This window comes from Sclerotinia sclerotiorum, genomic scaffold (genome assembly GCF_000146945.2).
Source record: "Sclerotinia sclerotiorum 1980 UF-70 scaffold_3 genomic scaffold, whole genome shotgun sequence".
Classification (NCBI taxonomy): domain Eukaryota; kingdom Fungi; phylum Ascomycota; class Leotiomycetes; order Helotiales; family Sclerotiniaceae; genus Sclerotinia; species Sclerotinia sclerotiorum.
Window position 1 is genome coordinate 514,726 of NW_001820833.1, and position 12,555 is coordinate 527,280.

The 12,555-nt window shown below is 40.7% G+C and overlaps 6 protein-coding genes across 6 annotated transcripts; 3 read left to right on the forward strand and 3 right to left on the reverse strand.

Annotated features, from left to right (window-relative positions):
• Nucleotides 1–637: 637 nt before the first annotated feature.
• SS1G_02294 (predicted protein) lies at nt 638–793 on the reverse strand (the record flags this gene model as incomplete). The annotated part of the gene is made up of 1 exon (XM_001596028.1): nt 638–793. The coding sequence occupies one exon, from the start codon at nt 791–793 to the stop codon at nt 638–640; it is 156 nt and encodes a 51-aa protein (XP_001596078.1).
• Nucleotides 794–2,721: 1,928 nt separating this feature from the next.
• Nucleotides 2,722–3,451, forward strand: SS1G_02295 (hypothetical protein; the record flags this gene model as incomplete). Its single annotated transcript, XM_001596029.1, has 2 exons — nt 2,722–2,838; nt 2,948–3,451. 2 exons carry the CDS (start codon nt 2,722–2,724, stop codon nt 3,449–3,451), a joined length of 621 nt encoding a protein of 206 aa, XP_001596079.1.
• Nucleotides 3,452–4,164: 713 nt separating this feature from the next.
• SS1G_02296 (cell division control protein 2) lies at nt 4,165–5,349 on the reverse strand (the record flags this gene model as incomplete). Its single annotated transcript, XM_001596030.1, has 3 exons — nt 4,165–4,453; nt 4,538–5,213; nt 5,313–5,349. The coding sequence occupies 3 exons, from the start codon at nt 5,347–5,349 to the stop codon at nt 4,165–4,167; spliced, it is 1,002 nt and encodes a 333-aa protein (XP_001596080.1).
• A 718-nt stretch (nt 5,350–6,067) lies between these two features.
• SS1G_02297 (hypothetical protein) lies at nt 6,068–10,926 on the forward strand (the record flags this gene model as incomplete). The annotated part of the gene is made up of 12 exons (XM_001596031.1): nt 6,068–6,473; nt 6,693–7,257; nt 7,609–8,104; nt 8,157–8,284; nt 8,332–9,040; nt 9,121–9,159; nt 9,212–9,245; nt 9,301–9,552; nt 9,631–9,765; nt 9,884–10,001; nt 10,426–10,556; nt 10,628–10,926. 12 exons carry the CDS (start codon nt 6,068–6,070, stop codon nt 10,924–10,926), a joined length of 3,312 nt encoding a protein of 1,103 aa, XP_001596081.1.
• A 529-nt stretch (nt 10,927–11,455) lies between these two features.
• SS1G_02298 (predicted protein) lies at nt 11,456–11,605 on the reverse strand (the record flags this gene model as incomplete). Its single annotated transcript, XM_001596032.1, has 1 exon — nt 11,456–11,605. One exon carries the CDS (start codon nt 11,603–11,605, stop codon nt 11,456–11,458), a length of 150 nt encoding a protein of 49 aa, XP_001596082.1.
• A 254-nt stretch (nt 11,606–11,859) lies between these two features.
• SS1G_02299 (predicted protein) lies at nt 11,860–12,027 on the forward strand (the record flags this gene model as incomplete). Its single annotated transcript, XM_001596033.1, has 1 exon — nt 11,860–12,027. The coding sequence occupies one exon, from the start codon at nt 11,860–11,862 to the stop codon at nt 12,025–12,027; it is 168 nt and encodes a 55-aa protein (XP_001596083.1).
• Nucleotides 12,028–12,555: the final 528 nt, after the last annotated feature.

Below are 12,555 nucleotides of genomic sequence, written 5' to 3' on the forward strand. Positions count from 1 at the left end.
GCCATGCTATGATGTGCTATGCTGAAATATACTCTTACTTACTTGTATGTATGTAAGTAATCATGTAAGTATATCCCCAAGTGAGCAAGTAAGACTTATATCCTTCCCTCTGAACTTATCTATATCACCCTCCCTCTTCCACCTTTCATTTCATTTCCTTCTTTTCCATGGTTCCATCCAATTCCTCGTTTCCCATTCCATACCGTTCCGCTCCGTTTCGTTAAGTTCAGTTCCATACCCAACTGTTTTCTTCCTCTTTTTCTTTTTTTTTTCTTTGTTGGGGAGGATTTTTTTTTCCAGCAGTGAGATTCCATACCAGTTTCCGTTCATATCCCATCCTCTGTTTTCGCTTCGTGGATTTTTTCATAACATCTCGTCCCAGATGTTCATGATTGATTCGTATTCATGTGAGTGTGAACATGACCATCATCGTAACCATGCAGAATACCCGTTCCTTTATCCACCCTTCCACCCATTCATTCATATAATCATCCATACAAGCATCCCTTCACAAGTATGCACCCAACCCAACTCCCAACTCCCCATTCAAATCAAATTCCAAAAATCCTATCCATTCCCACTCTTTCAAACCCTCAACCCGAACATCAACATCAAAACACATCCGTCATCACACCATCTAATCATCCGCCAAACTCCCCGAACTCTCCGTACTCCCCGACACGGTACTTTCCCCTCGAGCTTTCTGCACTAATCTGTAGATACCGTAGGCGATGAGTGCGAGGATTAGAAAGAGGATTATAATTATTATGGCGATTACGTCGTTTTCTTGCATTTTGGGTTGTGAGTTTGGGGTGGTTTTTGGTTGTGAGGATTGGTGAGATGGGATGAGAAGATATGTGGATATGTGGATGTGTGATCTAGAGGTATGATTTAGTGGATATTGTTTTTGAGGGATTGGAAAAGTAGGTAAGTAAGGAAGGAAAGAAGGATTTCACATACGTTAATTTCTTAATCTCAATCTCAATTGATTTGGATTATTTGGATGGATTGTCCAGAAATGAGAGATGAGAGTGTAATTGCAGTTGTAAATGAATTGTATTTGCAAATACAGTACTCGGCTCGAATAATACAATATCGGTGTAGAGTAAAATAGATAGGCTGATAGATAGCGAAGTAGGTGTAAATAAACAATCCCACAGCTTACAGCTCACAGCTTGTGATAAGATCTGATAATGATCTGATCTATCTGATGATGATAGTGATAATGATAATGATGAAATCCCGAAGAATGCGGAAAGACACTTTTAATTGAGGAATGGGAGAAGAGAAGGAAAGTAAGAAAGAAAAAAGAAGAGGTGAAGTTCTTGTAATACTTTACTTTACTTACTTACTTACTCACTTATGGTTTGGGTTGTCCTGCCATCTCTTTTTTTTGGGATGGGATGGGATTGTGAGGTGGATGGTAACAGGGGTTAGGATTGGGAAAATAAAAGAAGAGGCGGGGAGATTCTATTTTTTTGATTGATTGATTGATGATTTGATGGATGGATGGATGGTGTTGACGGGAAGAAATATGTTTGTTTTGTTTTGTTCTTGTTTTATTGCTGGTGTCGTGCTTGGTGGAAGGAAATGGGAATGTATTTATGATTGTGATTTATGGTTATGGAGGGGAATGATGAATGATATTCTTGTGTATCTAATATTTGTTACGATATTTATTTGTATTTATAGGTATTATAAGATTAGATATATCTTTTCTCTGCATCAATATCTTCTCGCTCTTTAAAATAAGCAAATGTTAAGCATTGACAACCTCTCATCACCACGTCGCTTACCAGCCATCTTTTTATACATTTTCATATACTTTCATACATCTTATACATAGTACTTGTTATAACCTTCATACAAAATAACTATCTAGTTTCTTTCCTTCTTCTCTCTTATATATCTTAAACTATCTTTGGAAAAATAAGTACAGAAAGTATCATTATACATATATCTAGCGGAAAGATCTAGAGTTGATCCAACAAGCGGCTCTTTACATATAGTAGTTCTACCTAGTAGTACCTGTACAAATACCAAACCTCCATACCATACATGCAACTTTGCGTTTAAAGGTACAAAGGTACAAGGAAGATTACCTAGCTAGCTATCTATATACCAGAAACTCCAAGAAAGGTAGGATTTACCTACCTCTGTACAGACTACGGATAGAAGGGTAAAGGACTGCTGTATCTATCCGTTGGCACGTGGAAAGGAGAATTTTTATTATTTTTGATATTTTTGATTATACTAGTATATATAATTGACACCGATATCGATGCAGGAATTCGTTCCTGCATGTTTGTTTGATCATTCATCATTATTGTGCCTTGAACTTGACTTTAACTCCAACTTCTAGCAAAATACCAAGACCAAGACCAGACCAGGCGAAAAAACAGCCTTATCAAAGTAGTACCTAGTAAACCCAACAGAACCCCACTATTCACAATCCGATAAATTATAATAAGCTTATGGTTTACAGCCTTGCTTAGTCTATCCTATCCTATCCTATCCTCAACCCCACCATTAGCCAATCTACGGGTACTGTGCTTACAATTATAATCAATCAATTATTTAGTCATTTAGTCATTCATCATTCATCTCACACAATAATACACATCTCCAGCAGCCTCTCCTCCATACTCCTTACTCCTCACACTCTCACTTCCGATTTTCATCTCCTAACTCTCACCCCTCTCACCACAACCACAACAAAAAATGTCACCCCCCGCCCCCCGCGCCCAAATAATCGGTCCAGAAAGCGGTCCCGAACCACCCTACCCCCTACGCATGCAAGGCGAAGTAGTATCAGGATTTGGACGAGGCTCAAAAGAAGTATTATTTCCCCTCTCTCCTCCTCCACTTCTCCCTCCTCCTCCACTTCTCCCTCCTATCTCTCATCTTCTTCCCCTCATAAACTCCACCCTACTAACCCAACCCCCAGCTCGGTATCCCCACAGCCAACATCCCGGTAACAAACGTCCCATGGATCGACACCGCCCCCTCCGGCGTCTACTTCGGCTACGCAGCACTCGATCTCCCCTCTACGCATCCGGATCTCGAAAACTCTCCTCTTCCCCCATCTCCCACAAACCCATCCTCCACCTCCCCCTCCCCCTCCCCCCCCCAAACAACCCGCCTCTACCCCATGGTAATGTCCATCGGCTACAACCCCTTCTACCGCAACAGCGTGCGCTCCGCCGAAGTACACCTCCTGCACACCTTCACACAAGATTTCTACGGGTCGCAAATGCGCGTTAAGATACTTGGGTATATTAGGCCGGAACTAGATTATGTGGATCGAGAGAGTTTGGTTAGGGATATTGAGATGGATATTGAGGTTGCGAGGAGGAGTTTGGGGAGGGAGAATTGGGGGGTGCAGAGGGAGGGGGTGGATGCGTGGTTATTGGGGTTGGAATTGGGGGAGAAGGAGGGGGAGGAGAAGTAGGGAGTTGGGATTGAAAGAGCTAGGGGAGGGAAGAGGAGGATAGGGAGAGATAGATGGATGGATGAATGGATGGATAGACAGAGTGATGGAGGTGAAACCAGCAGAGGCGTTTGGAAATAGATGGTAGAATAATCATTAGATGGATACATTAAAAAAGCAAACTAAAGATATATAAAGACAAATTCGCAATACAAAATTCAAAGAGCCTCACATCTCACCCATATCTTACTAAAGTCAACTAAAAAAATGTGTATTTTTATTCTTCCTGTACAATTACAAGCGTCAAAGTTGGATCGCAGACACACCAGAAAGATACCACCCATTACTTGCCCATCTGCCTAAAAACACTCGCAAAATGCAAGTATTAAAAACAAAAAGGCTTGCAGAAAGCATGAGACAGTTAAAATAGAATAAATTAAAGAAAAAACGAAAAGCTGTAGCCTGTAACCAGCCTTAAAAGTGTGTATCCCACCCACCCCAATTCTTAATAAAACCCCTCCATGTATGCAATTCTTATCCTGAAGCTCATGGCTATTTTATGTTTAGCTATAAGCTCTATTCATTCATCTTTTTCTCGCCCTGCCCTAACCATTCATTCGTTTCATTCAATGCTCTTCACATCCCGTTGTCCCTCAAATCATAAATCATCTCAGCTCGTTTTATCACAAACTCATAATCATCCAATATATGCTTTTATTGGTATGCTTCAGTCCTCAGTGGTATCCATTTGTGGGTTTGTATGTGGCTCCTAAGCCTCGTCCGGAATATGCAGAGCTTCCTTCCTCAAAATATGGGTGTGCGCATGCCTGTTTGGCAGAAATACGTCCAGCTGGGTCATAGACAAGCATCAATTCGAGGAGATCCAATCCATTATCATCAAGATTCGTGCAGAGTGGTTGGCTCATGTCGCGTTGCCATTTTGGAAACGATGGCTTGAAATCGGGGAAACATGTCTTGTCGCTGACACCGGGCCATTCTTGATCATTGGGTGTACCTAAAAGCCTAGAAATATGTCAGCTAGCTGAAAATGTAGTTATGAGTGCCATTGGGGTAAAAAATGAAAGTTCCAAAACTTGAGTGACTTACTTGAAGATCTTAAAGATTTCGTCAATTTCAGAATCACCAGGGAACAATGGTTTTCTTGTACACATCTCTGCAAAAATGCACCCAACAGACCACATATCCACACCCGTAGAGTATTGTCGACCTCCAAGAAGAATTTCAGGAGCACGGTACCATAAGGTAACGACTTCGTGGGTATATGTTCGAAGAGGTACACCAAAAGCACGAGCAAGACCAAAATCCGCAAGCTTAAGATTACCTTCTCGATCAATGAGCAAATTCTGTGGCTTCAGATCTCGGTGAAGAACTCGGTGTGCGTGACAATATCGAATACCTTCGCATAATTGACTCATGAATTTCTTAACCATAGCATCACCCAAACCTAATCTACCCAATTCTGGACCGGACCCTTCCGGCAGAGCTCTACCCCTGCCACCATCGGCAACCGGAAGAGCCTCCATATACTTCTTGAGATCAAGGTCGAGGAACTCGAAGACGAGGTATAGTTTATGGCCATCTGCGTGAACGATATTAAGGAGTCGAACAATATTTGGATCATTCATCTCCTTGAGAAGAGAAATTTCTCTAATGGCGGTACTGGGAACTCCTTCATCTTCAGCCTCGAGTCGAATCTTTTTTAAAGCAACGATACGTCCTGAGTGGGAAAGGTCCTTGGCTTTGTAAACAACACCATAGGTACCTGCGCGTGGATAATGTTAGTAGAAAGTACAAAGTTGTTTAGTAAACAAAAGACTCTTTGCTATGTTTTTGCTGAAGGCTTGGCGCATATGGAACATACCCTCTCCAATCTTCTCCAACTTTTGGTAATTCTCCATTGTCGAATATGCTTGATATTGAAAGGGCAAAGGACGTAGAATTCAAGCTGAAATAAATCTTTTGTCCGTTGAAGTGGGGCGGTGAAGGAGGGGCAGTTTGTATGGTAATTGGTTCTGGGTTATGGTAACAACAGCATCTATTTTGAAAAAGAGACTATGCAAAGATTTGAAGGATTCGTGATTTGGAAAATGGAAGGGAACAAATTAGCTACAAAAATATGGTAAAGTCAAGGATCGTTGCTGCATTAATCTGTAGTAGAATCTTGTGCGTTGTAGTACTCGAATGTCGGTCGAATTGGTGAAGTTATTGAAGAGGAATCCGTACGAAATCGTTGATATGGTTGTTGTGTTATTACTTTATTAGTTTCCCAAGGAGTAAACAAGAAATCGTCAAATAAACATTAAACAATGTAACCCCGGTCAGCGGCATAAGCGGCGCGTCTTAACGCGAGATCGGCCATAAGTAATCCCGAAAAGTTAAAAAAAAAAGTATAACCCTGGTGAGCTTTGGCTTTGAGTAAAGTACAAGTACTCGAAATGTTTTCTTTGGTGAGGCGCCATTGATGAGACACGATTCGATTCATTTACTAGATTTCTTAGTGACTTCCTAGTTTGGTGGAAGTTCGAGTCAGATTACAACTTGTTGATAGGCTCTAATTTGTTCCCTCCCGTTCAACACTTAGTAAGGAAGCAAGGCATCTTAATCAAACTGGCCAAGATGGAGGATACATCCTTTGACCGGACCACCACCGCCACCCAAGGACAGGAAATGGAGAAGAATGCTCCCTCTGAACGGACTACCACCACAACACCCAAAATGGAGCAAAAAGATCTTCATGAGAGTGCTCCTCGGCATTTGAAAGATGCATTCAAGCTTTACAAACAGACTACTTATACTGCAACCGAAGATTCTCCTTCTATTGCTGGTGTTATCAAGCTAGAAAGTCTACCTGAAGAGGTACGAAACATAGCTTTTAAGGATTTTATGAAAGCGACACCTCCTTCCGAGTTATCATTACCCAAAACCTCCCACAGCCAGAATTTATTTCCCTCGCCAGACCATGAGCCGTCCTTACCTAAATCGCAATTGGAAGGTTCATCGTATGGGTCTGAGGTCATACCTGGTAGGAAATAATAGTTTTCCTTTTTTCTAGCACAAATTTAAATCATTTGAGGAGAATCAACCTCTTTAAAAGAATTAATTTATTTGAAAGGCCAACTCACTATGTTGCTTTATATCTAAAGTCTTGTGGTATCTGTCAAAGTACATCGTCTTTCTTTCTATATCTTTCTTCCTGAATTTCCTAATAGTCCTCGTCAAGCCACTTCTAATCATGATCTAGGGCTCATGGTTTTTCCATCTCTCATCCCTCCAGAAGTTCAAAAAGAGTTGATTCGGCGAATAGTACACCGTGATCTTCTGGACCCCAAACATATGACCAACCTACATGCCCATTACGAAGTCGAATTCCCTCCATCAGGAACTGCTTCAAGAGAATCCATTGTCGCTAGGCCCAAAGATCCCATGATACATCCAAAAGCATTAAATTACCTGGAACTCATGACAAAAAAGTTACGCTGGATAACCCTTGGAGGGCAATATGATTGGACAAATAAAATATACCCAGAAGGGGAGCCTCCCAAGTTTCCCAGTGACATTGCGAATCTGATTGAAGGTCTTTTCCCTGATATGGAACCACAAGCAGCAATTGTCAATTTCTATTCTCCGAAAGATACCCTACAATTACACCGGGATGGTGCAGAAAGTGTCGATCGTGGCCTGGTTAGCATCAGTCTTGGTTGTGATTGTATCTTTATGATTGCCTTGGACAACCCAAAAGACGAAAAAGACCATCTTGCCATTCGTCTCAGATCTGGAGATGTACTATACATGACGGAAGAGTCGCGGTTTGCTTGGCATGGAGTTCCAAAGATAATTCCTCGCACATGCCCAAAGTACCTTGAGCAACTTAAGTTGGATATAAAAGATTTTCCACAGTTTATGGTGGATAAAAGAATCAATTTGAATGTGCGGCAAGTGCGAGAGCGGAAGTCGGGCAGTTGATTCGCCAATTTCAATTTATCTTAGCCCCTTAATATGCGATAGTTTCCTACTAACATGTGCCTATCCAATGCATTGATAACATCCCATACACTAAATTTCCTTATCTCTTTGAGCGGAAATTTCATATAAGAAAGCCCTATCCCGCTGTTTTGCAGCATCAACCTCCCATTTTCACTCTTCTAAGGACCTCACAGCGAACGAAGAATTATTATGGTTGGTAACACAGATGGATCTTCCGAATCACCGTTGCCCGTCATGGCCCCTTGGGCGGCCGGCGCAGCTCAATCAAAACAGTCAGATATATTATGGCATGTCCAGAACAAACACAATCTGCACTCGCTCGTCATTACCGTCTCTCGCATTAAGATGTACTGGTACGAGAAATTCATCGAGAGAAATCGACAGCTTCGCCCGAGAGTAATCAAGTCGGATTGGCAAATTATCGCAAAGAACAAGCGTGATTTAGTCAATGGATTGATCCCTGAAAACTGGCGCTTAGACTCGATACCCTCAGTCATGGAACAAAAAGATGTAACAGGCGAATATATTCAGCAATTTCTCTCTATTCGAGAAATCGAGATTACTGAAACGGACGCTGTAGGAATAGTAAATAAAACGACAAGTGGCGAATGGAAATCACGGGAAGTTTGTGAAGCTTTTTGTCACCGGGCAGCTTTAGCGCATCAGTTGGTTAGTACTTGAGATTTCAATTTCGATAAGGATATTGATTTTTTTGGTGTAGGTCAATTGTTTACATGAAATATTCTTTGATGGCGCCATTTCAGAAGCACAAAAACTTGACGATTATTTTGCCGAGCACAAAAAGCCAGTTGGTCCACTACATGGGTTACCAGTCAGCTTGAAAGACCAGTAGGTTCAGCCCTTATGTGTGGATTAAGTTTCTCACAAATCTCTAGGTTTCATGTCAAAGGTGTGGAAACCACTATGGGCTATGTAGGTTGGATAGGAACCTTTGAAGGGAAGAAAGGTACGGGAAAAGAGCGAGTGTTTGAGAGCGAAATGGTCAAAGAGTTACGAAATCTTGGCGCAATTATGTTTTGTAAAACAGCCGTTCCTCAAACGCTTATGGCGGGCGAGACTGTCAACAATATTATGGGCACGACACAGAATCCCAAGAACAGATTATTAGGACCAGGTGGAAGTTCAGGAGGTGAAGGAGCATTGATAGGATTAAGGGGAAGTCCGGTAGGATTTGGAACTGATATCGGAGGGAGCATCCGTATTCCAGCGGCTTTTAATGGTCTTTATGGTATCCGTCCTTCGGCAGGTAGAATGCCATATGAAGGTATGGCCAACAGTTTGGCTGGACAAAATACTATTTTATCTGTTGTGGGGCCAATTGCCACTACAGCTCGATCTTTAAAATTGGTCATGAAGAGCATCCTTAGTGCTCAACCTTGGCTTCATGATCCATTAGTGTGTGAAATACCATGGCGTGATGAACAAGAACAGATGGTTCTTGATGCTATCAAATATAATAAAGGTGGTCAATTGGCTTTTGGAGTCTTCAAATGCGATAGAGGTGTTGCTCCTCAACCTCCTGTGGCTAGAGCTATTGATATTGTGGTTAATACGGTCAAAAGACTTGGACATAAGATTATTGAAGTAAGTAGAAGGATATGAATCATGAGCAAAAATCCGTCGCATTTTTTTTAAAAAAGCGGTCGCTAATCACGAGAATTTAGTGGGAACCACCTTCTCATCAACGAGGATGTGCTATAGGAGTAAGTATCCTCTATTTCACCTACACGAATACATTTCCTAACAATACATCAGAGTAAAGCATGGTCATTCGACGGGGGAAAAGATGGTATTTCACCTTCCAATATTCCAGCTCCCCCGTTCCTAGAGTTAACACTTCACAGTCCACGAAGCCCTAGCACTTTCCGGTGAACCCATGATTCCGCAAATCCAAAGCCACTACAGCGTTCTCAAACCCCAAATGACCGGTTTCGACATCGCAGCCGTCAATGTCGAAAAGAGAGAATTTCAGAAAGAATATATGGAATATTGGAATAGTACCGCGGAACTTACTGGTACGGGCAGGCCAGTCGATGCGGTTATTACTCCTTTGGCTCCGATGCCGGCGAATATTTCTATGACATTTGATTATATTGGTATGTTTTTTTACTTATCTTTTAATTTTGTTTGTAAGATTATATAGAAAGCTAATTTATTATTTTGTAATTACGCAGCATATTCTACATTTGTCAATCTTCTCGATTATAGCGCCGCGATATTACCCGTTACGATGGTGGATAAGAATATTGATCTTTTTGATCATGGATATAAACCGTTAAATGAGGAGGATGAAAAGGTTTGGAAATGTTGTATGTTATATTAGTTTTTTTTGTTTGTTTGTTTGTTTGTTTGATTTGAATGTCGGACTGATGTCTTGATATGAGTGAGTGAATGAAGATAAGAGGAGAAAAGCTAATACAAAATCAGATGATCCTGAAATGTATGATGGTGCGCATGTCTCGGTGCAGATTGTCGGGAGGAGGTTTCAGGAGGAAAAGGTTATTGCTATTACGGGGATGTTGGGGGATGCGTTGGGGGAGGTAGTGTAGTGTAGTGGGGGAGATGGTTAGGAGAGGGGAGGGAAGAGGGTTTGGGATTATGATTGAATTTGTATTGCATTGCATTGCATCGGTTTGGTTTGGTTTGGGTTTGGGTTTGGAGATTTCAAGTCATGCGTATGAATGAAGTATGAAGTATGGAGTGTGAAATTCGAAATTCGAAATGCAAAGTTTAGATGTGTGTGATGTGGTGTGGTGTTGTTTAAATGATATACTAGATATCAGATAGATTTGTTTTTTATTTTGTTTTTTTGCTGTTGCTTTTGCTGTTGCTGTCTTTGGAGAAAAGTTTGATGAGCTTTCAATTGAAGTTGAAAGGAAGGGTAAAGAGTGAACAAATATATCATCATTCTTGAATACTCAAGTACATTCTCTCTCTTTCCCTCAACCGAAGCTAACACAAAAAACAAGGAGGAAAATCCCAAATCAATTAAAGTTTCTCATTCTTGCTATCGTGTGGTTGGTCAATATGTCGGATGTTAAAGATTATTTTTACGATCTTGCATCGTTTGATCCATTTAAGGGTACGGATTTCGATGAAGGTGAGAGTTATGATTTTTGGGGGGTGTTGAGAGTTGAAAGGTTGCTATGCTAATTTGTGTGTTAGTTTAAGGAATGATTGAGCTAAAGGTTGAGAATGAGGATCACCAAGAGTTGGTAGGAGAGAAGGGTGAGATGGAGATGATGAAGAAGATGAAGATGATGGAAAAGATGATGAAGATGAAGATGATGGAGAAAATGGAGAAAATGGAGAAAATGGAGAATTTCAAGAAGATGATGGAGATGAATGAAACGGGGAAGATGAAGAAGAAGAGGAAGAGGAAGAGCAAGAAGAGTAATGATACAAAGAGTCAGCCTGTTGAGGTCCGAAATGAAGAGACTTCGGGTAAAGATCCCTTCTACATTGTATGAAGCTATGTACATTCTAATAATCGGCAGGAAGATATTGAGACGAGCAAAACAATAATCCTCAAGATATGAATGAAGCCAAACAAGCTCTAGAACTACCCATGGAAACATTGTGTATTTCCATCGGGAGAGGTATCAAATAATTTGCTCAAATGCAGACGACGTGGTACTGGGAATTCTCAAAAAGGGGATAGATGATAGTTAAGAGACGATGAAGTATTCGGAGACGTTGCAATTTTTCTTCGACTTATCTGGTATTGGGTTTCTTGAGACTAGAAAGAGCATCAGATTGAATTAATTGATTCTCTAGCTAAGTAGTTAAGCTGCGAGTATATATTCAAAAAATGAAGGAATAAGGTTAGGTATTTAGCCTTCGGAATTAAAGTGCTTTGAAATCAAAATATTGAAAGCAAACAAACAGTATACCAAAAAGGAAAGAATGAATTAAAGTTGAGTTTTGTTTGCTCCTTATATGCATCATGCAATATATATGCATATGCTGCCAAGATCCCAGGAGGTCAACATCTGGACTTTACGCAAAGTTGTTATCTTCATAAGTTTCATCTGTGAGTAGAAGCCCAGAAGCCACAGGGGAGCTTCCATCAATGGTTGGCGCTTTCTTATATAGATAATCGAGCAATATCAAGGGAGTTATGCTCTCATAGTCAAGCCATAAGTGCATTGCGGGGACTTTCCCCTTGCTGACAAGGCTCTCATATTAGAGAAGCTCACTAAGTATTTCCAAAGAGTGACCTCCACGGACTCTTCGGAGCAGGATGTGTTCATAGTGAACGAGGAAATGTACCACTTGTACATTTTCATCATAAATCGTTTGCTTGGACAAAGCAAGCTTAAGGAGCATCGAGACAGGTTATGAAGCTTTTAGAACAATTTGAGGGAACATTGAGCTTCAGCGAAGACGACGGTACGTCACCAATGGTTGGACTAAATGTAGATACAGATACAGCTAAAGAGGAAGAGTTCAAGCATGTCAACAAAAAACAGTGCATCACTACATCAAGTTCTAATCCTCACCCAACTTTGGCTATGGCATTTTCGAAAGTTAGAAGAAAGAAAAATATGGAAAGTTTAGTTTTAGGATAGCATGGCATGGCACTGGATGCGGAATATAGATTATTTGACAGTCAAAACATCAAATTAATTACCCCATTTTTAATCATTATAAAACAAAATGAAGTTGTAATCTCACCGATCCAAATTTGCTCGTTCGCCTTGATCATAGACTTATAGATGATGACCCAAACAAAACAACCAAGTTAAAATTCCTAATCTAAAAAGAAAGCCAAGAAACTATTTTCCATAATAGCTAGTTTCACATCTTTCTAGTGTCTAGCTGGTAATCCAGCTAAATCTACTTTATAACCTTAGAAAACACTACTTATCTGTCATAGCTCGTTCAATGTCGATAAGCTTGAGATGAATAATGAGCTTAGTACTCGTAGATCGCTTGGTCCTTTTGTGCAATAGATACAATCTAATTAATCAAGTTTGCTTCACCGCCTAACTGGTACTTCTTCACCGGCGCTGAAGATAAAATAGCGATACCATTTTGGAAATCCGACTTTGGTAATAGTAAATAAAGAAAATAAATAATTATCTCCAGCCACAGTT